Source organism: Benincasa hispida, chromosome 2, assembly GCF_009727055.1.
Source record: "Benincasa hispida cultivar B227 chromosome 2, ASM972705v1, whole genome shotgun sequence".
NCBI lineage: Eukaryota > Viridiplantae > Streptophyta > Magnoliopsida > Cucurbitales > Cucurbitaceae > Benincasa > Benincasa hispida.
In genome coordinates, this window is record NC_052350.1 from 2,578,800 (window position 1) to 2,604,789 (window position 25,990).

At 26.9% G+C, this 25,990-nt stretch overlaps 1 protein-coding gene across 2 annotated transcripts; it reads right to left on the reverse strand.

Annotated features, from left to right (window-relative positions):
• Positions 1 to 3,087: 3,087 nt before the first annotated feature.
• Positions 3,088 to 11,861, reverse strand: LOC120072227 (phosphoethanolamine N-methyltransferase-like). 2 transcript variants are annotated; one of them, XM_039024643.1, is made up of 12 exons: positions 11,713 to 11,861; positions 11,506 to 11,621; positions 11,198 to 11,335; positions 10,925 to 11,062; positions 9,126 to 9,269; positions 8,106 to 8,216; positions 7,883 to 8,027; positions 5,854 to 6,134; positions 5,598 to 5,759; positions 4,467 to 4,520; positions 4,305 to 4,379; positions 3,088 to 3,321 (listed from the first exon to the last, which is right to left on the reverse strand). In XM_039024643.1, exons 1-12 carry the CDS (start codon positions 11,852 to 11,854, stop codon positions 3,220 to 3,222), a joined length of 1,608 nt encoding a protein of 535 aa, XP_038880571.1. In that variant the 5' UTR covers positions 11,855 to 11,861; the 3' UTR covers positions 3,088 to 3,219. The 2 variants fall into 2 exon arrangements, with proteins under 2 accessions (XP_038880571.1, XP_038880570.1); XM_039024642.1 differs by having other exon boundaries at positions 11,506 to 11,624; positions 11,713 to 11,815.
• Between the last annotated feature and the right edge of the window lie 14,129 nt (positions 11,862 to 25,990).

Below are 25,990 nucleotides of genomic sequence, written 5' to 3' on the forward strand. Positions count from 1 at the left end.
AGTTAGAGATGGATTATACCCCATTAAGGCTTTGAGAAAGTTTCCATCCTTGAAGTACCTACCTCAAAGCTCCTAGGTGAGCAAACAGTGAGGATTCTTAATAATCCGCTAGCTTTGCTTAGCTAACATGGCTTGGTTCAAGAGTTTGATGTCACGGAATGTAAGCCCATCAGTATCCTCACTACAGCATAACTTCTTCCAACTCATCCAATGTGCTTTCCTTTTCTCCCCACTAGAGCCCCACCAAAATCTAGCACAAACGTGGTTAAATTTGTCACAAAACCCACCTTGAAGCAACTTATGGTGTAAGTCGGAATCACTTAAGCCACTGCCTTGATGAGAATCTCCTTACCACTATTGGAAAAGAGGCTTTATTTCCACCCTTGAAGGATTTTTCACACCCTATCACATAGGCTGTTCAACAGCCTAGACTTGTTCCTACAATTCTGGGCCAACATCCCTTAGATACCAAAAGACTTAACCAAATCTCACACCCAACTCCCTACTTATCCTCCCCACCTAGGAAGCCCCAATGTTCTGCTTAAAAGGTATTCAAACTTGTCCAGATTGATTGTTTGTCCTAAGGCTCTTCGTAGGTTCAAAGAACATAGCGAATTCTTTGGCATTCATTAATAGAGGCTTCAAAGAAGATCAGGTTGTCATCTACAAAAAAAAAAAGTAAATGTGAGATAGAAAGACAGTATCTATTAATTCGAAGACGATGAATGAGAGAAAGATATTCTTATTATTAATTCGAAGACCACAGATGAGAAAAAGTGATTCTTCTCTTCAGATTAAAGTCGTGTGACCTTGGGCACAAATGAGGAAGAGGCGGGGGGAGAGAGGATCACCTTGACGGAGACCTCTTTAGGGCACAAACCTCCATTGAGGCATTCCATTAATAAGCATTGAGAAATGGACCGAATCCACACAATTCATAATACAACGAAACCAGATTTGATTGGAACTCAACGAAATAATCATAGCAAGAGGGAAGGGCCACTCGACCCTGTCGTAGACTTTGCTCATATCTAGCTTAAGAGCCACCCATCCCTCTCTCCCTTTCTCTTCGTTGTTGATAGCATGAATGCACTCAAAGCCCATAATTGGATAGTAGGAGTGATGCAATAGTACCCACATATGAGAGTAGTGTGCTCAAGAAAAGATAGTTTCACTAATATAATGTTGTAATTACAGTGTTGTACTTATCTATTACAGAAGACATCTATAGTGACAAACAATAGTCTAATTCTTGTGAATAATGACTTAAGGTCTCCTAAATGTGAGACTCATTCTCAACTATACTCTTGATTTTTTTTTTCTCTTGTCTTATATGAAGTACTCTTCACTTGATAAAACTTGGGCCCCCTAAATATGATCACCTCTCTCACGAATGAAAGCTTCACGTCAAGATAGTCTTAAAAAAACTCTCGACTAACACAAATACAAGTCTCTCAATGGTCTTGAACACCCATGAACGGAAATGGTTTCTTCAACACACACGTGTCAAGTGACTCAACTCGCAACAAAGCCAATAGAATGAAACTTTTTCAAAGACAACAACCCTAAAGCAAATAGGCCATATCTTTAGAAATACTCAAAACTTTAGGAAGGAAGCGGATAAACACTAAGGTCAGTCCACGACAAAAAAAGGAAATAATCCATGAAAATAAGGTGCATATAATATCCTACAAGGAAAGTATTTCCAAACAATAAATACACCGAGTGAGACATTTTGTGTAACATCACAAAGAACATGAAGAAGGACAAACTTCCCAACATTCAAGTTTGTCGCACCAAAAAATATAGTCAACATCAAAACACTAACAATCATGTCATTTTTAAGTACAATTGGGGTATGAAAATTCAAACAAAAATTGGTATTAAAGCCCATGAAGCCCAAAGAGTCATTCAACCTAAAAACAAAAATTGTGATTCGATCCAAAAATAATGTATCCAAATAGGCATTATGTTAAGAGGCATGTTGAAGATCCCATGTTGAACAAATAAAGGGACTTTAAAATCTTAATAAGATGTTACTTCTTGCATTGCTCTTTCAAAATTATGTTTCTTTGGATTTAACATTTTTGGATCAAATCCAAATTTTTGTTATTGTATAAGATGGGGTTCCATCATTATTCTCAAGGTGGAACTCTTTCATATTTAATAAGTAAGACACTAACAACCACTTGCCTCTCAATTTGTTATCTAATAGGTAAGAAGCTATCAACCACCTAGCTGCCAATTTGTTATCTAATAGTTAAGACATTAACAACCACCTAACCGCCAATCTTTGTAACTCCACCGAAATTGAAACTCTTAAGCCCCAATAAACAGGAATTCTCAAGGAAGTTTCATTAGTAAATGAGGGTAAAATTATAAAATACCCCATAATTTTGGCTCTGTTTGGTAATTATTTTGTTTTTTTTTTTTTCAAATTAAATCTATGGATACTACTTCTACCTCCAAATTTCTTCGTTTGTTATCTACGTTTCACTAATGGTTTAAAAAACCAAGTTAAATTTTGAGAGCTAAGTAGCTTTCAAAAAGTTGTTTTTGTTTCTGGAATTTGGCTAATAATTCAACTTTGTACTTAATAAAAATGCAAATCATTGTAGGAAATGTTGATAAAATAGACTTAATTTTCAAAAATAAAAATAAAAAAGCAAATGAATTATCAAACGAGACCTTAATCCTTTGTTTCAAAAGTTTCTTTAATGTTTCTAGAAGTTATAATATCAATTAGAAATTCATTAAAATTTTTAAACATAAATTTGAGACTTGAAACAGTATGAAGTGACCAACCGTTCCTCCACTCTCTTCATCTTCACTCCTTTAAACGGAAAAAAAAAAAACATTTAATTTTTAGATAGTAGATTAATTCCATTCATCCAATTATTAGTGTTTGTGTCCATCTCCAACTCCAACGATGATTGAAGAGAATTATAGCCATTATTTGGAAGATTGTTACCAACTTACTACTCGAGAGCCAATTCTATTTTTAATTTAATAATTTTTATTACTTATTTTTTTCTAATTTTTTCTTTTATTAATGAGAAAAATCAATTTAAACATAGTTCAATCGAATAGTGAGATAACACAATTATTATCATTTTTAAGCCTAATGGTTGAACTAAAAACAAAAGAAAAACAATAGATGCAGTAGTAGCTGAATAACAAAGTAATTAATTACATTAATAAAGGAAGTCGGTGTGTTGATCATTTTGTTTTGTGGGCAATGAACAATCCCCATTTTTGCTCTCCACACCAACACCTATTCAACTTTGCCTTCCAACCTCCAACAATATCATTGTAATCTTCCTGCATTATATTCACAAAATCAGAGGGAAAAAACATCAAAATTACAAATTAAAAACAAACAACAAGAAGGGAATCTATTTATGAGTTGTAAAATAGATGAATCAGCTGTCTTGGATTGATTTTTTAAGATCTGTTTGGTGACCATTTGATTTTTTATTTTAATTTTTGAAAAAGTTAAGCTTATAAACATTCATTTCATTTCAATTTTTTTCTTTTTTATTTACTTTTTACCAATATTTTCAAAAACTAAGCTAAATTTTAAAAATTAAAAAAAAAAAAAAAGCTATTTGGTAACCATTTTGGTCTCGTTTGATAATCTTTTGTTTTTTTTTTTTTTTTTTGCTTTTTAAAATTAAACCTATAAACACTACTTCCACCTCCAAAATTTCTTTATTTATGGTCTACTTTTTACCAATAGTTTAAAAAATCAAGTTTTTTTTAAAATTTTTAAAAAAAACTTGTTTTTGTTTTTAGAATTTAACCATTGTACTTAAGAAATATGCAAATCATTATAAGAAAGGAAAAGAAATAAGCTTAATTTTCAAAAATAAAATGGTTACCAAATGGGGTCTTTGTTTTTTATTTTTGGTTTTTAAGAATTAATTCTATTTCTCATATTTTCTTACGATCATAACATATTTTTAAGCAGTTGAATTTAGCCAAATTAAAAAAAAACAATAACAATATATTTTTTTTTTTAGTTTTCAAATTTTGGTTTGGTTTTCGAAAACATGGTAAAAAATAGATTTTTAAAAAAAGAAGAAATTTAGAGATGGAATAAGTATTTGTAGACTTAATTTTCAAAAATTAAAATTCAAGAACCAAACGAGGCAATAGTTTTTTTCAATTTTCAAAGATCAAAAACTAAAACTGAAATGATTATCCAACCGATCTAAATGTGACTTTTTTTTTTCACTTAAAAACACTTTTTAAAACCTTTAGAAGGTCCGTTTAAACGGGCTTGAAAAGAAGAAGAAACTCACTTCAGAAAAGTCATGGATGAATGCTTCCTTTTCCTTTTCAACAGCGTTGAGTTCCCTTTGAAGAACACTCATGAACTGCAAAGAAGATGAAGATGAAGAAGAATCCCAACAAAGTTTTTAATTAAATATATATTTGCAAATTAATTATGTAAAAAGTAAAACCTGATCGGTTCGGTCCTCGGCTACCACGTTGTTGAAACCAGCTTCTTCAAGCATCTGTTCATCGTTGATTGATGAATACATCAGATCATATGTAAATAAAAAAAGAAAATTTTAAAAATTATGCAATTGGGTTCTCTCTAATCATTCTTCCTTTAAATTTTGTATATTCTCGATTCCTTATGTTTAATTTGAAAATTTTCATAAATAAAAAAAAAAATGTCAAATTATTTTGAGAATTATACCTTTATTGTTGATGGTTAAAATTGATTTTTAATAAACTTTAAAAAAAACATGTTAAAAAATCACCAACGTTATGTCAACTTTCCTTTTTCTTTTTTTTCTCTTTAACTCCCTATTGACATTATATATAGATTTTGAAATGGATTGTTTTCAAATATAATAAAATTAATTCATTTATTGACACGAATAGACATAGGTATTGACATTCTACTATATTTAAAAATATTTTAATTAATTTTACGATTTAAAATAATTACCTTCTTGAAAATATGTCCACATTTTTTATAATAATTAGTATTATTTAACTTATTTGAATAAAAAAATATTTCAAACTAAGACTAATTTAGTCATGTTTAGATTAAATTCAAAAATTTTAAAATTTAAAATTATATGAACTAAAATAAAATAAAATGAAATTCAATATACAAATATCAAAATGATATTCTAATCGTTGGCCTAAGTCAAGGTCAAGGCATCATCTAACAGCATGACATTTATAATTCTTCCTCCAAGTTTCTCAAAATTTGATAATTTTATTTTGTTTTGTTTTTTTTATAGGTCCTGATCTACCTCTATCATCAACTAATTTTAACCTTAGTACCAACACCAAAGTATAATTGAAAAGATGAAAATATAAGATAAAATGAAGAAGTATAGACATTAACAAATTTGGAACTAACAAGTATACTTTACCGTGAACAACGACATCTACAAAAATATTGTGACTTCAATTTACTAACATTTTGTTACTTATTTTTTTACGATGCATGAGTCTTTTTTACAATGTAGCAAAGATGTCAATTTTCCTTAAATCATAACGTAAAAATATATATCAAAATGACAGAAATTTTAATAGTATAGTAAAGCGATTTGTGTTGGGTGAAAAGTTACCTGAGCGTAGGATTTGATGTCGTGCAAATCATATCCTCTCTGCTTGATATACTCTGCAAATTCAAGGGAAGGAGTTCCACTACTTTTACAGTAATCACTTATCAGAACCTTTCCCCCTGACTTTAGCCATTTGTAAAACGACCTAAACAACGCAGGTTTGTCCTAAAACAAAACAAAATCCACAATTTCTCTTTTCACTTTCCTCAAAGATTAGACACAAAATAAACGGAAATAGAAAGAGATAAAATAATTTTACTTGAATATGTAAAATGGTGTCTCGACTGTAAATGACATCAAATGTGTTATCTGCATACACTTTCTTTGTACAATCGGCCACTTCAAATTCTACTGCGCATTTGAGTCCAATAGCACGTTCTAAAGCTAGGGAGATCATATTAATAGAGAGGTCTATTCCGACAACCTCCACGTCAAAATTCTCTGCCATGTAAAAGTCCCCTCCCCCAATTCCACAACCCACATCCAGAACTCGTTGTCCTGCTTTTAGATCCAGTTTCGCTACAAATTCTTTCGTTGTCTCTGTTTTTTTTTTTTTTTTTTATCATAATACGTATCAGATACTCATATAGATTTTTCAAATCTCATGTCATATCAAAATAAATTATTGATTTAAGAAAACTGATAAAAGTGGTTCCTATGATTTTTATTTTTTAAAATGAGCCATTTTTAAAAACTTATTTATAAGTCCTAAGATGGCGTCACAATGTTGAAAGTAGCTTCATAATACTCTTACTTTCTTCAATTTTTCATTGATATTTCTTTGATATTTTAGTTAGATATTATAATTAAATTTACATTCACTCATCAGATTAGACTTTTACGTTAATTGGTAATTTAATATGGTATTAGAGTATGTCGGTTCAGGATGGTCGGTTCATGATGTCATGCGTCAATTTATTATTCATTTCCACTTATTGTTTCGTTGGACATTCTAAATATTTCAAGCCCACAAGTGTGAGGATGGTTAGATATTACAATTAAATTCATCTTACTTTCACCTATTAGATTAAGCTTTTGGCTCAATTGCTACTTCAAGAGTTTTACCAACTTTTTCACAAAAATTAAAGTTTCTTTTAATCTACTTTCATCAAAGTTGGATAAAAAAAAATATATAAAACGTAACTTTTGTCCACATTTTAAGCTGGTACGATTCTTTAGTAATATTTTTTTAAAAAAAAATGATAACAATCAAAAAGAAAAAATTGATTTATTTTTAAAGATACTATTTCTTTCTTTGTCTAGTTTAATTTTAAAAAGAAAACAAAAACTAAATATTATTATATAAAATAGTATAGAAAAAAAAAACTAATTAAAAAAAGTTGTTGGAAATCATAATTTTCAACCGAGATCTCAGTCAGAAATCACAAACTGGTCAAAAATCTCAATCGAAGTTCATGGTTTCCAATTCTTTTCAAACTTGGTTTCTTTTGTTTAATCTTCTTTTAATTAACCATTTATAACATTTTCACGATACAAAACAACGAACACATCCGAAAGTGTTTTCTTTTAAATTTTTAAAAATGTGGACGTTTTCGTTCTAGATTTTCTTATTCAATTTTCATGGGAGTAGGATAAAAATTGAAAAATATTGGTTAGAAAAGTTGTGAGAGCGAAGTTTAAATATTGAGGTATTTATGACTTTTCACTTATTAACAAGTAAAAAAAATAACTACCATAATTTTTAGTGATAATAATTAAGGACTCCTTTTAGTATTATTTGGTTTTTTTGTTTTTGTTTTTTAAAAATTAAGCATGTAGACACTAGTTTCATTTCCAAAATTTATCTGCTTTTTATTGATAGTTTAAAAAATCAGGCCAAAGTTTGAAAAAAAAATTTTAAAAAATATATATTTTTTAAATTTAGCTCAAAATTCAATCATTGTACTTAAAAAAACATGTCGATCAGGTAAGAAATTAGGAGCAAATATGCTTAATCTAAAAAAAACGAAAGGGAACCTAAATGTATAACAATATTTTTAAAAAATTATAAATGTAACAAAGTTTATCAAATTATACGGTCTATGACTGATAAACTTCTACCAATGATATAATCTATTATTAACATACTCCTACCAATGTTTTATAGACGATCTAAATTTTATTATATTTATAATTTTTTTTTACGTTATAACATATCTACTAATAATATTTTGTATTTGATTACTATATTTACAATTGTACTTTAAAAAAAACTAAACTTCTAACAATGGAGTCACTTGCGGGAATAGGCCCATTTTATATGGAATTCGAATTGATTTAGCGCTTACCGAGTCCGCCGGTGCTGACGAAGCCTGGCCCAAAGACACGCTCGTAGCGGAGAATGCCGCTGCATTTGTATTGAACTGTGTCTAGGAAGCGTTGAAATCCTCTGTCGTCGTTGGAACTTTTATTCTTCTGCCATATCCAGCAGATCTGCAAAACCCACACACAATTTTATCCCTTTTAAGGTTGAAGGAAACAGAGCAGAGTGATGATGATTGATTTGGGAACCTGATTCTGATTCTTCTTATTTCTGGCATAAGCTCCGATGCATTTGTAGCCAACCAGGGATAGCTCATAGCTATCTCCACCTTCATCCTCCATATGGCATTCCTTGAACACCTATACCAATGCTTCAGATCAACCCCATATCTTACAAGTTACAAATCAATTTTCACCCTCATTTAATGAGTTAAACCATAATTTCAACAAGTGGTGTGAAAATCTCTCCAAATTCACTATTTTTCTTTCATTAAATTCCATCGAATTAACTTCTATTTTTCATAAAATAGAAATGAGGTTGGAGATTTGATTATTTGAACGTCAACATCTCTTAGTCCTCGATGTCTATAATATTAGATGAGTTAAACTCTCTTTGGCCATCATTAATTTCTTACTGTCATATTTTACCATTCATGAAACTTATATATATATAATCTCTATAAAACTTTACCTTTAAAGTTTGAAATTTGTTTAATAAATTATTCTTAGAGCTTTTTTTCCCGTTAAAATGAAATTAAAATTAACACGATGGTTAATGGGTAAAGTTGAAGCACATATTAGACACCTTTTACAACATTAATATTATGCATAATTGAATAAAACCATATTCCAAAGTTCAGGGTATTAAGCTAAATTTATGGTCAAACAAAGAAATATCATCCTAAAATTGAAATAGGACTCTCTAAAATAATATTCTATTTCAAAGTAGGATTTATAAAAGTTTTTATTATCGCCCCTAATGTAGTTATTTATAGTCTTAATTAGTCGAAAATAAGATTAACTAATTATGATAGTTGAAACTTATCTTAATCTTATTTTCCCTAAATTTTAGTATAGACATTGAGAAAGAAAAAAACTTGGATACTCCTTTAGATGTACTTATATTGGTGCATCCTAAATATAGTCCAATAAAATATTGACACGTCGTAGTTTTTATTTTTTTTTATTTTTTTGTGTGATAAAGAAATAGAGAATATATAAATTAGCTGCAATTTAGATTACATCTAATCATTGCTATTTGAGAAATACCTTTGTATAGAAACGTGGCTCTCGATAATGGGTGGGGTTGTATTTACGTTTACAGTCCCCAGATTGATGGAAACAAGATTCCCTGAAGAAAATATGGCCCCCAACTCTCAGCCATTTCACCATCCTTTCTGCCAGATTCTTCACCTGCAATTTTCCATCACAAAAATGCTTTAGTTTAACTTCTTATAAACTTAATTGAAAAATTATTCACATGTCAAGATATAAATTACACCAAATTTCAATAGTAAAACACAAATTAAGAGAAGAAAAATGTTTAAACCTAACATCTTCCCACTCTGTAGTAAGTTTTTTTTTCTTTAATACAATGTGTAAGTGTTAGAAACATTAACAATACGAATTTTATGTCAATTGAGCTTTATTCATACTAGATTTTCTAGGCAAGTGAATAGATTGCTAGTTTATTAGACATTAAAAACACTCATATTAATAATACAAAATAAAGTGTTGAAAATTTTAGTTCTCATTGGATAATCGTTTTGCACTTTTTTTTTTTCATTTAAACTTATTTCTCACAGTTTGTTGGTACAACTTACTTTAAAACACAAATATTCTAAGTCAAATTTCATAAATAGTTTTTTAATTTTAAAATTTTTATCTGTTTTTTAAAACATGCTTTAAGAAATAGATAATAAAGCAAGAAAACTACCTACTGAAACCGTGTTTGTAAGTTTTTTATTTTAAAAAAATGGTTATCAAATACAACCTTAAAAATAACTCCTAAAAATTAATAAAAACACTCTTGTGATTTACATCGTAGCTTGTTTAAAACATGATTAGGTACCGTCTATATAAATCCCTTGATTTTTTTTATTAAACAACTAGTGAGTTTACAAAAATAGGTGGAACCCACTTGTTTTTCTTTCTTTTTTAAAAAAAAGTATTCTAAAAAACAAACCAAACCAAAACTATAAAAGAAATATATAACTGTTCTTTTTTTAAAAGGAAAAATAAATTACATGATAACCTCAAAGTTAAAGGTCCAATCCCCTACCTACAACGGTCAAAAAAAAAAAACTATTCATAAATTTTTTTTGGGAAAAAAAATACATTTTTTGTCCTTAAGTTTTAGGTTTAGTTTTTATTTAGTCCCAAGATTTTTAAAATGTTATACATTTAGTCCGAAAGTTTTGAGTTTGGTTTCGATGTTTCAATTTAGTCTTTAAGTTTCAAAACGTTATAATTCTACCATTGACATTTGAGTTTTGCTTCAATTCGGTCTCTATATTTCAAGATTTACAATTTTAACTTCGATAATTCACTAAATATTATTTTAAAATAATTAAAAGAATTCTAAATAACTATGTTATATTATTTTTTAATCACTTTTGAAATTAAATTTATAATTTCACTCATAATTATTTTTAATTAATTAATAGAAATTGACAACAATTATTGAAAGTGAGTACAAGTACTTAATGAAAAAATTAGATTAAAAATATGAAATCTTGAAACTTATGGACCAAATTGAAATAAAATTTCAATCTTAAGAATAAAATTATAATATTTTAAAATTTAGAAACTAAAATGAAACAAAACTCAAAACGTAAATACTAAATTGAAAACCTAGAAATAAATAGAAAATAGACACAAAACATGGAGTCCAAAAACTTTTTTTTTTCTTTGGAGTACTTTGTTATGTATATATTTATATATATATACTATTTCTTAACCAATTTCAATTTGTTAAATTATACTTAGATATTCGAAAATCCATTCTCTTACATTATTGAACTAAAATATAATATATAAAATTATATGGAGTAGATAATGTAATTTACCTCTATATCAGACAAATACATGAGCAGCCAATTCGAGAAGATTAAATCCACCGAATTCTCTGAAATATTAAGCTCCGGTGAAGTTACATCAGCGCACATGAACTTTACGTTTTTGTGGTGCCGATTATTGCTTTCATTCTGGTACAAACAAACAAACCAACAAAAACTAGGGTTTAAGAAATTGATTTCCAAATCAAAAACTCAAAAATCAGTTACCTGTTTTCAATCCAAGTTCATAATGTTCATAAAGATTAAATCCACATATTAAATTACCTTCTTGATCACACTCTCGATGAAATCCAATGCCAGAACCTGGCCGGCTTTCTCCGCCAGATCGCCGGTGAAACGTCCAATGCCGGCTCCAAGTTCCAGCACCGATTTTCCTTCGTACGGCGGAAGCAGAGAAAGCACCTGAAATTTCATTGTGTTCAGAAAAATCAAAACGAAATTCCAAATTTCTCGAACCGAAATCAAAATTAAAAACTGCAATCGCGTCAAATCGAAATCGAAATGAGACTATAATGTATTTAATAGAATGAAACTGAAATTAAACTGTTCGATATTAATTAATTAATTAATACTTCAGGCCTTTCTTCTTTGTCGAGATCAGAGGCGTTCGAATCGAGCAGCATAGCCTCTACCGTCAGTCCGGCTGAATGTTCAATCCAGTACTTCTTTTGAATCAATCGCTCTTCGCCTGCTAGAGAAAATTACTGTTAATTTTGCTCAATCGTCATTAAGCTTAGAACAAAATGCATTTTACAGTAGAAAATGCACAAGAATTCAACCATTTAAAGCCGGAGCCGGAGTCGGAGAAGCCATTTTAGCCGGAGAGAGAGAGAGTAATGGCGTAATTGCCTCGGGTTTGAGTTCAATGGTAAGACAATGGGTTTGCAGTTCATGCAGCTTTTTATAGAGGAAGATGAGCATTTTTCTGTCAATGTTCTACACTCATATAACAAAACGACGGCGTTTCGTAACATTCAAAACTACCATTGTGGACCCAACATTTTAGGTTAAATAAAGGTTTAAACCCTATATTTGATCCTTGAATTTTGAGTCTTATTCTATTTTGGTCTCTAAACTTTCAACATGTTCGATTTAGTTCTAGATTTTTTATAAAATATTTATTTTGGTCTTTACTGTTAAGATTATGTTCAACTCTGATGAAATCTGCTTGAGGATGAAATTGCATCTAGTGTGAGATAAACAAGATGAAGGTGGACTAAAATGTCAACAACCGAAGTGCCAAAATAGTTAACGGCCAAAATTTTGGACGCAAAATGACTTTTGAGATCTCATATAGAAAATTGTTTTACCACATAATTCAAAACTGAAGCCCTAAATTTTTTTAACATGACTAACTTGCTTGGCAACCTAATTATCAAAAAATACAAGCCATCTCACATTATGTTTTAACAAGGTATGGACCAAAATAGTATTTTTTTTAAAGTTTAGGGACTAGAAATAACGTTTTTTGAAGTTTAAAGACCAAAATAGAACAAGATTCAAAGTTTAGGGACCAAAGTAGGATTTAATAAATAAATTATACTAAATAACTCGATTGGAATGGTTTCATTTATATGATATTTTGTTTTGAAGAGGTTCATTTTTATCTTTAAATTTTAAAATTTATTCTAAAATTAACCGTCATTGAAACAACTTAAAAAAATGTAAGAATATAATTGAAATTTACTTGACCGTTAAGGGATATTTCATATAATCTAACCTAAATTTTATTATAAAGTTATAACGAGTCTCAAACTTATATTTTACTATCAATATAATTATAGTTCAAATTAATTAAGATATATGTCGTCAATTAAGAGATTAAAAGGTTTGAAAATCTCACCATCCATGTATTGTTGCATTAAAATATGCATGTGCACAAATATTGTACCTATCACCCAAACAATAATTGAAATTTAGTAGTTTTTTTTAGGAAAAGGTTAAAAGTGTAGGGACTTACAAAAATATTCTTTTTTAAGTTATGAATTTATTTAGACCCAACTACCATATTTATATGTTGATTTATTTAATCCAATATAAGTGTGAGTAGAAGAACTTAGAAGTTGTAATGTAAGACTTACTTTAATCCAATATTAGAGACTTATTTTCTTTCCATTTCTTTTTACTTAGAAGTTGTAATGTAATGTTTTAGATAGTTGAATTAGATTGGTTCTTGACTTTTAAAGTTAAATTTAAACAATAAAACGATATTTTTTTAATAAGAATAGAAAATATTATTAAATAATAAATATAAGGGAAATTCTTTTTGATAGAAAAAATTTCAAATTATTTATAAAAATAATATAAAAAATATTGATAAACTTTTATCAATTTCTATCATAAACATTGATAGACTTCTATCCGTCTCTATCAAAGAATATTAAAATTTTGTTATTTGTACGTAAATAGTTTCTTTTATTTTTCAATTTTCTAAAATCCCCTAATATAATTGAGTAAGAAACTTTCTAGGAGAAAAAAAAAACTTTTACCAAATAGGATATAAAATTGAGTAGACAGTTCCAAATGCTTTCTCAAATTTATGGTTAGAATACTTAATGATACTATTAAAATGAGTCACTCATTCATAAAATTTCCCTCCACAACAATAATAATAAATAATCAATTTTTTTTTCTTAATATCAATGTATATTTTTCTATAATAATGTGTTTAAACCAAAATTTTACTCATTCAAAAATTTCATACATACATTTAACAAAGTGAGTATAACTCAACTAATTTATAGATATAACGACAAAAAGCTCTATAATTCGAACACCTACTTTTATTGTGATAAAAAAGGAATGAAACTCCTATTTATTTTTCTATTTAGTGTTAATTTAAAATACAACTAGTCAAATTGAAAGTCGGCTTACACAAAAACATGTTCCCTATAACAATGAGTTGTAATATCAAAGTCTATTTTAGAGGTTTAACCAAATCATAAAGACTAAAAACTTAAATTTAGAGACTAAAATGAAATTAAGTTAAAAATTTCAACATTATAATCAATAAATTAAGATTGAACTAAAACATTGATGACCAAAGTTTTTAACTAGATAACTTTTAAATTATTTAATCAATGCTCTGACCACACATACGAAAGTTAAAATGTAATTTTGATTTGTAATTAATAAAAAGTTTCCATTAGCATAACTCAATTAGAATGAATTTGTACTATCAATTTCAAGATATGAAGTTTGATCTCTTACATATTGTCAAAATATGACTCTTGTAGACATTTTGAAGCACTATCTACATTCAACTCTTTGATCTAAATGAAATATTCTGTCGTAGTTCTCCTAAACCTTCAATTAAAAATAAGGTATGTTTCTAAATTATTTAAAAAAAAATACATATATTTATCTTCATTTTCTTTATTCTCCTAATATTTCACCCAATTAAATTATACTTTATTTTCAATTTATAATTTTTTAATAGATAGAAATTGTTAAAACTTAAAAATAAATTAAAGAACAGTTGGGGATGTAATCGATTCATCAATAGATCTTGAATTTCTGAACGTCATCAAAAGAAGTATAATTTAACTTATATAAAACTTATTTAGGAACTCAATTCTCCCACCTAAAAATTGTCGAAAAAAAGGAAAAAAGAAAAATCTTGATGTCACTCACCTAAATCTATTATTATCTATTCTCAATATCTACGCGAGTGGTATGTAATATAAATTTTATGTTTCGATCTTCTTAATTACATGGAAATATATTGAAGTTAAATTTATGCTATGTTTTGCAATTTATATGTGAATGAATAAATGTTGCCTCTTAAATTTTCCAGGAGTTTACAAAAATGACATAATCAAAATCTTTCTTTCTTTTTTTTACTATTCAAATTTGAAAATCATATAAAATACGTCAAAGTTAAATTTAGTTTAAAAATAATTTTATTTCTGTATTTTTATGAAAGTAACAATTTGGTCCATAAACTTTAATTTGCAATGATTTAGTCTCTGTATTTTCAATTTTGTAACAATTTAGTCTTTAAATTTTAGTATGTAACAATTTAGTCCTTATATATTCAAATTTGTAATAATTTAGTCTTTAAAGTAAAAAAATATCAAAATTAAATGTTAATTTTTTATTATTTCATGATGTAGTCTCTAATTAATTTATGAATTTATTTAGGCAAGGAATCTTATTAAATTTTACCTTAATTTCTATCATAGGATCGTTAAACTAAAAGCTTAAATTTATGTTACGTTTGTGGAAATACATATTAAAGTGTATGCAATGAATTTAGTATTTTCTTTCCTTTTATTTATTTTATGTCGGTTTATTTTTGGGAAAATGGAAATTATGATGGAACAGTAGAATGAAAAAGGACCAAACAAGACGTGGGGAGTGGGGGTGTCCACTGGCCAATGAAGTAATCATAAATCAATCCCTTTACAAGATGGGTCCCACCCTTCAAATTCTATAATAATTACAGAAAATAAAAAAACAATTAGATTTTTCTTTAGGCTTTTTCATGAACTAAAAAGCAAATTGCGTGGCTGGAGAAAAGGTTTTGAAAAGCTTCTAATAGCATTCACAAAATAAAGTAGATAATATGAAGCAATATTAATATATCTGTTTTCTAATTATTTATTTTTTAAAAAAATAAAATTTTAATTCTGTATATTATAATTTGTTTGATGTCTCTATACTTTAAAATCTTCGATTTTAATCAATATACTTTCGAAAAATCTTAAATTTAGTAGATAATGTAAAATTGTTAAAATAATCAACCATAAACTATTAATACGAATTGTTAAGATTTATTGAAAATAACTAAAATTGAATAAAATCTAAAGTATAAGTATAAAAAAGATATATATTTTTTTAATTTCTTTTTAGTGCATGTAATAAATATGGAAATAGTAAATTTTACAATAATTTTGAATATATATTACTAAACATCATATAAAATTTGTTTATTTATTAATATTATTTTGAGAAAACTATCATTAAAACTTATTGAAGTCATATCTCAAATGGCCCTTTGCGATGTGAGGGGACGATAATGAGAAGGATGCGGAGAGTTCTACTTTTTTTTTTCTTTTTTCTTTAATTAATTTTCATAAATAATGATTTAGTGAGTACAAACTTTTGGACAAATTGTACCAATTACTTATAAACTATAGAAAAAAAAACCTTATATGTTTATTAAGTTTTAAATCTAGTTTCTATTTTGTTACTAAATTTAAAATTTAAAAGATTAAATGTGTAATATTTTGAAGTTTATAGACTAAATAGAAACTAAACCTTAAACCTATCCACCAAGAAGATAATTTTTCTTATAAACTATTATTATTACAATTTTACTTACGGATCTTTTGAACTTTTAAATTAATCTTATGACATCAATTAAGTTGATATTTTTTTGTGTTAAATTAAAGAACATTTGTTTACTACAGTAAAAACAATAGAAAAATAATATATCAATATAAATGAAGTAGAAGACAAAGAAAAATACTTAGATGCATCCCGAACATCACGTATCTTTGTACATTCCATTAAGTTGTCAAATCATAGTTTGTCATGTGACAAATTATTTTTATTTCATTTTATAAAAAAATGTTTTAATTAATTTTTTAGTATAAGTTATGAAAGTGAAATACATAGAGATTTGTGCATTTTAGGAGACACTCAAATATTACTCGAAGACAAAGGTCGAATTAATCTATTACTTATTACGTGATGAATGAAATAATTTTAAAAAATATATATGCTAATGTAAAAAAGAAAGGCAAATCGTTAATTCATCTCATATAATTTTCTATATAATTTTATAGTTAAATAAATAGTAGGTATTCAAATCTTCAACTTTTAAATAGATCGATACCGTTTTTAGTAGCCTTGTATGTACCCTTAAATTAGTTGACAATCCTTCTTCGTTACGTGTTTGTCATGAGTATGACTTGGGAGTTCGTATAATTTGAGTAAATAATATGGTCCCATTTTTGCTATTAAATACTTATGAGTTCAATATGGCAATTTACTTGAAGTCAAATAATTGCTTCGTAAAAGAATGTTCATTATTACATAATAAAATAACATCTGCTTTTTTAATAAATGAAGTGAAAATAAATGAAAGAGAAGAAATTTAAAAATAAAAATAAATAAATAACTATTCTGGCCTTTTTCAATAGTCATTGAAAAGCGTGATACTATCTACACGATCGTAAACTTTTAGTACTATCGTAATACCAACAAGTTATATTCATTATTTGACACATCGTTAAATAATTTATTAATTTATAATTTATTTTTTGGATTGATTTTTTTTTTTACTTTTAATATGATCCAACATAAATCTTAAATGTTATTATTATGACAAATAGCTTACGAAAATAATATAGAAAAAATTTCATACAAGTAGTACTATAAATTTTCTCCGGTAAAAAAATCATTGTAAAAAACACAAGAAAAATAAAAGGGGATTATCAATTTTTAAATTATTTAAATTATATTATAATCAAAATGTAAATATTAAAATATACTCAAGTAAATATATAAACAATTTAATACCATTATAATTATTAGGGGTGTACATAGGTTAGATTAAGTTGGATTGGGGAGATTTTTTGGACCAACTCGAATGATCTGAATAAGATCTCCAATCCAACCCTTGAAATTTGGATTAGGTTGGGTTGAGTTGTCGATTATTTATTCTTTTTCTTTTCTTCTTTATTACATTTTTTATTAACTTAAAATAATTAAATTTGTGTATAACACATATTAAGAATTAAAATTTCAAAAAACTCAAAGGTTAAATATCAAAATCTAAGATATCTATTATAAACTTCACAAAAACATCATAAAAATATATATGGATTATAATAGTTATATATACATACATACATACATATATATATATATATATATATATATATATTCTATATGTATATGTATATGTATATAGATGTATATGTATGTATATGTATATGTATATAGATGTATATGTATGTATATGTATATGTATATGTATATGTATATGTATATAGATGTATGTATATGTATATGTATCTATATATATGTATATATATGTATGTATATCTATATATATATATATATATTAGGAATTCGGGCTAGGTTAGGTCAACTCAAATTTTAAAAAGTGCAACTAAACCCAATCCAATCTGAAAAAATATAAAAAGTTCAACCTAACTCAACCCAAAATTAATACTAACTCAACTCAACCCTTATAATTTGGGTTGGGTAGTTTCGATTGTTTAGGTTGGCGAATCATTTGAACACCCCTAATAAGTATCTTCTTTGTCCATGCAAATGGGGGAAAATCTTAAAATAATTTGAATAGATTTTAAGTTTTATTCAAATAAAATTTTCTAGTTATTGAGAATCTTTGTGGATATATAATAATGATGATGATGATGATGATGATGATGATGATGATGATGATGAACAAAGACAAGTTTCAAAAACCACCCTGAAGTATGGTGGTTTGCAATCTAAGTATTGGGGTTGATACCTAAAATCTCGTGGGTTCTGTAATTTGTAATTGTAATGTAAAAATAATTTTATTTATTTAATAAAATATGAGATGTTTTATCCGTCATTTAGTAGCATTAACTCACAAATCAATAAACTAACATTCAAGATTATCATCTGTAACTTAAACATGTATGTAAAGACATATTTGTGGATCTCGTTTAAGTGATAGCCAAAATGGTCTGTAGTAGATGGATAAGGCTGGTACCTTATTCTGGTGACACTATGAATACGACCCACCTTGTAGATGTTACAATTGTTGTCAAGTGCTACAAATGATTTGATCTTGATCATTCATGTAGAGACATATGAGTGAGATTATTCTATACAAATGAGTTTGTATAAGACAAGATCACGAAATGACTAGTCTCATTATATGACACCCTTAATAATAGACTTACATTTCACCATAATGACCATAGGTGACATGACCTGAATCCTGAGTGAGTTGTGAACTCCTGTCTATGAAGGTGGTTTTTTGATTTGTATGAGTGAGAATGACCAAATTGCAACTCAATAAGCCTACCATTTTGAGGATTCGTTTGATTGGGAAGCTGGGAACAAAACTACACAAGACGGAATTCACTCATTCCCTAACGTTTGGGTAAGTAGATAAATTTCTCCTTTAAAGGCTGATTCTGGGGCTTGAATAGTGTACCATCACACTCTTTTTTGGGCCCAGAGGGGTTTGGTCATAGTTGAATTATGACTTATTGTTCATTAGAGGGATCAGTGGTACTTACGAAGTTATATGTAACTATACGGACAAAACGACAATTTGTCCTAGCTGTACTTACGAGCAATTTGTGAAGGGTCATTGATTGGTTATATCCAATGGACACATAAATATATATGTAGTGTGAAGAGTGTAGCTGTCGGTAGGGGTGTTAAAATAACCCGAACAACCCGGACTATCCAATAAGGTTTGGGTTGGGTTGAATTTTTCTATTTTTACTGGGTTGGGTTAAGTTGTGGGTTGACTAAAAAAATTTGGGTTGGCCCAACCCAATCCGAATTATATATGTATGTATGTATTCCTCTTTGTTTACAGTTTGATTACTTTGTATTGATTACTTTGTGAATTTTTAATATTTTTATTTTAAAATTATTATGATATTTGTCTTTGTTTAAAGTTTGTAATAAGTATTATAGATATTTGGTATTTAGTATTTAAATTTACACATTTTTCATTAAAAATAAAAAAATAAGTTATAACTTATAACCTAAATACTCAACCCAACCCAACCCGGATTTTAAGGGTTGAGTTGGGTTGGGTTGAAAATTTTATTTAGGTCATTTGGGTTGCCAATCCAACCAACCCGAATTTTTTAGTTGGTCCAAAAAATACCCTCAACCCAATCCAACCCATATACACCCCTAGTTGTCGTTCTTTAGTAGAGTGACTAACAATTAATAGATGTTAAATAATTTAATTAAATGTTAAATAATTTAATTAAATGAGTTTAATTAATTAGTACCATTGGAGCTTCAATTTACAAGTCTATAAGACGTAGCTCAATAGGGATTATTGAGAATTAATTTTTGGCTAATTTGAATTGTTCATATTAATTGAGAGAATAAACTATATGTGATATAATTAATATAATGTATTTGATACATTATAATGTAGAATTATTTTTTAGATGATTTGAATATGATTCAAATATTAATGATGTGAATTGGATTCATATAATTAAATTTAATATAAATATTATTTGTGTTAAATATGATGAGTTATTGAGAGAGTTCAAACTATAAGTTATATTGTATTTGATATAATATAAATTATTGGTTATATGTTATATTGGATATAACATATAATATGTATATATTATATATTAAGGTAATTAATATCTATATCTAATATCTATATATTGAAAATAGTTTTAATTTATTAAATTTTATTTAAAATTTTTTAAAATTTAAAATAGAGGGAGTTATTCCTAATCTCTCCATCTGATATCTCTCTCAAATTTTTTTACATGGTGAGGTGGTTTAGTTTTTTTAGGATCTCCATCTTCTTCACAAAAGATCCTAAGTGAGACTCTCTGGACTTTGCCTAAGGTATCATGCAACAAAAAGAAAAAAAAAATGATATTCCTCACGAAAATTCTTTCTCCCTCTTTCAAAAAGATTTCAGAACCCATACACTCCTGATATTCTCAAATTACTCAAGGATATAGAGGAAATTTTTGTGGTGATGTTCTCACCAACGTGTTCGTGATCAATTTAGAGAAGATGAATCACGTAAAGAAATTATTCTTTTAGGGTAAGTCTTTCTTAAACTCTAACCATATTTTCCTCTTTACTAGCATCCTGTAAATTTTTCTGTAAGTTTTACTTTCTGTGAAAATTAAAATTGAGACCAATCCCCACTTCCACTGTGGAACTTCACCGTTCCTTCACTATGAAACACAAATACGTATATGTTGAAAATAGGTTATTTGATATATATATCCAATTAATTTTTATAATACTTATTTTAAGTTACATTAAAGGTGATATAAGAAGATAGTAAAAACTTATAAAAAAAAAAAAAATCCAGCAATGTCTAGTTTTGGTTGAGTGTTTAGAGCGAATGATAGAGAAGAAGTAGGAGACGAAGATTAAATAATGAAGTTGAGGATGAAGGGGTAAGGGATGTGAATCATGAGTTAGATATACCGCGTTTGTTTTGTGGTGTTTTAAGATGCCTCGGCATTTGGATGACCTTTTGAAAGATGAATTTTAAATGGTCCATTAAGGGTTTACTTTTAAGTGAGAAAAATTATTTTAAATGATAAAATTGCTGAAAATAATTACAAACAATAGCAAAATATCACAGTTTATCTACGATAGACCATGATAGATCGTGATAAATTATTATCTATATCTATCGTAACACATATAAATACAGATAGTAATCTATCGCGGTCTATCGCAGATAAATAATGAAAATTTTCTATTATTTGTAAATATTTTTGTTCATTTTCTCATATCTGAAAACAACCCTTTTAAGTGATTGGGCATAAATATGGGAAAAAAAAACCCAACGTGTCCCTTCACGTATCTAGAAAGGGATACCCATATTTGAAAATTAAAAAAAAAAAATTCAGATACTTCAAATCATGTATTGAACATGTACATGGACATACTCGTATCAGATACGTATATGGTACTAATTCTCTGCCCAATGAAAAGTATATGTGCTTTCTAGGTTGTAATCCTACCTTTAAATTTTCAATTTTAAAAGTCGAACCCTCACAATCATATAAAAATTAAAATTGGTTCAAGTTTGACCTTCAAACTTCATAACTATATAAGTTGTAACAATTACATAAGTTTGAGTTCAAATTTTATCATTTGTAGGTCAAATTTTCTACAATTATTGAAGTTTGATAGTCAAATTTTAATATTTTTAAAAAATTAAAGATTTAATTGCAATTATCATTATCCTTCGGATATAGATTTTGCAATTTGTCCCAATAATAAATTCAAAAAAATCTCCAAAATAGAATTCTAATTATTTTTATTTTAAAAATGGATTGACAAAGACTTGATCTTTTTTTGGGAAATTCAAAGACTTGTTAAAAAATAGGAAAGATCAATATTTGATTCCCCGATGAAGTGGCCAAATGTGAAGTGACCATACATCCAATAACTGGTGACCACGTGGATGTAGGCCCATTCATTGACGTGTCTTTTCCCACGCTTCCACCTATGAATTATTATTGGTTAAAATATAATTTTACTATTTTAGTCTTTGTTTAATTTTATTTTTTACCTTCTCGAATTTGGTTAAATCAGAATATAATAAATTCATGCCATGAATACATTCCTAGATTTAAAGATTTATGGAAAGTAGCTAAAAATATTAGATATTTAAATTATTCTAAAAAAAAGAACATTTGAAAATATAGAGAGAAAAAGGAAACAAATCACCAATTATTAAGTTATTGTTCAAAATTTTGGTGTTGGATTTATTATTGTTTTTTAAAGTCTTATGTGAATCATCATCAAATTATTAATTATGTTATATTTAATAATTTTGGTATGATTTTAGTATTTTTCAATATTATAATTTGGATGATAATTTAAGTTGGGGTATTTTTATCATTTATTTATGAACTATAATGTAGCATTAGGTTTTTTTTAGGCTATTAAAACCTTGACTTTATATAGTTTTGTGATGTCTATGATGAATTAAAATCTGCCATCTGTGCATTTTCTTTCAAGTTTAATTAGAAGAGCTTTTTGATTTTATAATTCATGTGTTGGTTGCGTGTCAAGAATATTCAAGTAAAATTTATCGTCCTATCTTTTGAAGTGTTCAAATTTTGGGTCAAGAATTTTTATTTTTATTATTTTTTTTTTGTCTCAATAGTTTTGATCTTAAGGAAATCCATGTCTAATTCAATATGTTGAAATCATATTGACTTGGGAGTTTTAGTGTTTGAGAATTTGAGGTTCACATGTTTCAGAGGGTTCTTAATTTCAATCCGCTAAGGGTTTTGTATCAAAGTCTCTTTCTTTCATTCTTTGTTTATAATCTTTAAAATATCGATTTTAGTTAACTTTTTAAATAATAAATTTAGTTATTGATAATTTTTTTTAACTATCTAGTTCTAGTATTCACATGTCTAAAATTTGTTTCTAATTCTTAAAGCGAGTATAAATCAATTGACACCCAATATATGTTAGTAATTAAGAGGTCCCTTATTATACTAAAAAAATTGTCTCAAACTATTTAGGTTGAGAAGATGTTTAAAATAAAAAAATAAATATAATAATTATTTTAAAAAAATCAAGGAATCTAAATGCATTTTTTAGAAATTTAAAAAGTAAAATTTGAATGAACCTAAAAACTCAGTGAAAATACATATTTTAAAGAATTAAAAGTTGCCTAAAATAAAACAAAATTTCAATGTTAAGAAACGAAAATGGAATTTAAAACCTAATTATTATAAATATTATCCGAATAAATAATATAGCTCAAGATTCAAGTTGCGATTCTTCATTGTCGTTTATCTATTTCCCCTAATAATTTGAATCTTTTCCCTTTCCATGTCTTAAAAATTCGAATCTCGTCGTTACAACGTCGCTATTATGTTTTTAATCGTTACAAGTTTTTGTTTTTATTTTTATTTTTATTTATTTTTTTCTTTAAAAAAAATTGTGACTTGGTTTGATATTAACTAATTAATTTAATTGGTTAGTTGAAAGTACTCAACTAATTAATTTAATCGGTTAGGATTATTTATGAAGTTTTGTCGAACCATAAAAAAGAATTAAAATATCAATGTCGAAATCGAGATTTTAATTTTATGGGTATATTGACAAATATACCGATATTGACGGATACTAGCTACAAAATTTAAAAAATTTATTTGCATTAATAATTAAGTTGTTTTTACTCCCAAATTAAGTGGTTGACATTGTTATTAATATTTATATTCATATTGGACTAAATAAATTACATTTTTTATGTTTTAAAAGCATTTACGAATGATGTTGGAGATATCCATAGATATTTAATATGATGTTGAACTTTTGGATTTACGGATATATAAATAGATATATCAACATATCGACGAATATTTTCATCTTTCTAAAAAAATGTAAACCTCTTGTTTAAAAAAAAAAAAAAACCTTCTATCAAAATTTCATTTTTAAATATTAGTATATAATCTTAACTTTAATTTTATTATTGTCTAAAAAATTATTTTTCATTAGAAATAATTTGAATTTTGAGATATTTTTAAATATAAAAAAATATTTAAAAATATTTACACTTTATAGCAAAAGTTTCAAAATATAAATACTTTTGAAATTTTTTTGCTATAAAGTCTAAATATTCTTTAGATTTTTCATATTTATAAGAACTTCTCTTGAATTTTTAGTTTCATTTTATTATTGTCATTCAATATCTTTTGTACTCTCCAATCTCCACCTTATATTTGTTTTTTCCCTGAATGATTATATTTTGGGTTTTAAACAGATAGTTTGGTCTCAAAGCTCTCTTTATATTTCATTATGGATCACAAGTTTTAAATCTTTTTTATTTTGTTAGCTGAATTGTTTGTATTCATTTTTTGGTCCACAAGTATTTAAAATCTCATTTTAAGCTATATACTACCATTTCTCTTAGATTTTTAATTTAGTCTCTGCCGTAATAATTTTATCTAAACTTTTCTTTGAACAACTTTATGTTAACTTTATCTCATCATTCTTGGGTAGAATTTAAGAAAAGTGGAAAATAAATAAACATTCAAATAAAATTTTTTTATACCATAATCTAACTTTTATTTAGAAATTTATAATACAAATTTATTTTTGTTGAGTTATGCTCACGTCAATAAATGAAAAAAGTTAAAGAAATGAGCTATTTTTAAATATAGAAAAATGAACCAAAATATTTGTAAAATATAGCAAAATTTTAGAGTTATCAGTGCATATCGACGTCTATCACAGATAGTTCTAAAATTTTGCTATATCTTGTAAAAAATAGTAAGAGAAAAAAGAAAATATATAAGACCGAAACTAAATAATTATAGCCCATCAAGGTGTGAATACTATTATCATAAAACTTAAAACCTATCACACGAATTACGGTCAATGTTTTTTTTTAATTATATTTTTAGTAAAATGTTAAATTATAAGTTTAGAGTATAAACTTTCAATTTTATGGGTTTGTGCCTATTTGGTTTTTAAATTTTGAAGTGTCAAACAAATCTCTTTAGTCTTATATCTAATAGGACTTTGAATTTTAAGAACGTTTCTAAAAGATCTTTAGGAGTCATTTGTTTGATGGGAATCCCAGATTTCTATGGATGGATATTTGTATCAATGCATTTGTTTTGCGGTAATGTTAGATACCTAGACATCCTAGGATGGTTATACAAAGGACTTCTTAAAAGTTTTGGATGTCTTCCTGAAAATATAAGTTCTCTAGATTCCTGTGTTGAGGGCATCCATTTTTACTTTTTTAACCCTATTTCTGGTTCTCAAAAAATATTAGAATTCAAATAAATATGTATCTTATGAAAAACCTTATACAAATATATATTAGTTTGTTGAGAAAATTGACAAATAAAATAATAAAATGATAATAATTTAAAAAATTCAAACCAATTATCTTAAATTAATTATAAAATAATGAATAGTTGTAAGAACATTCTTGGAAACATTATGTAAATTTAAAAGTTTTGAATATGAATATCACAAAACAAACACAATTATCCAAGTATTTCGAGATAACTTAAAAAATATTCTTACAAAACAAACATGGTTATTTAAGGATGTCAGACATCTATAATTCCAAGTATCTAAAGATTCTGANGAGATAACTTAAAAAATATTCTTACAAAACAAACATGGTTATTTAAGGATGTCAGACATCTATAATTCCAAGTATCTAAAGATTCTGATTATCTACATTCCAAAAAAAAAAAAAAAAAAACCCCTCGTGGGAATCCAAGATTACCATAAAAATGAAATTTGGATTACCCGTGTTTCTTTTGCAATAGTGTAAGATGCCTTGGCATCTGTATTGGGTTGATGCCCTAAATA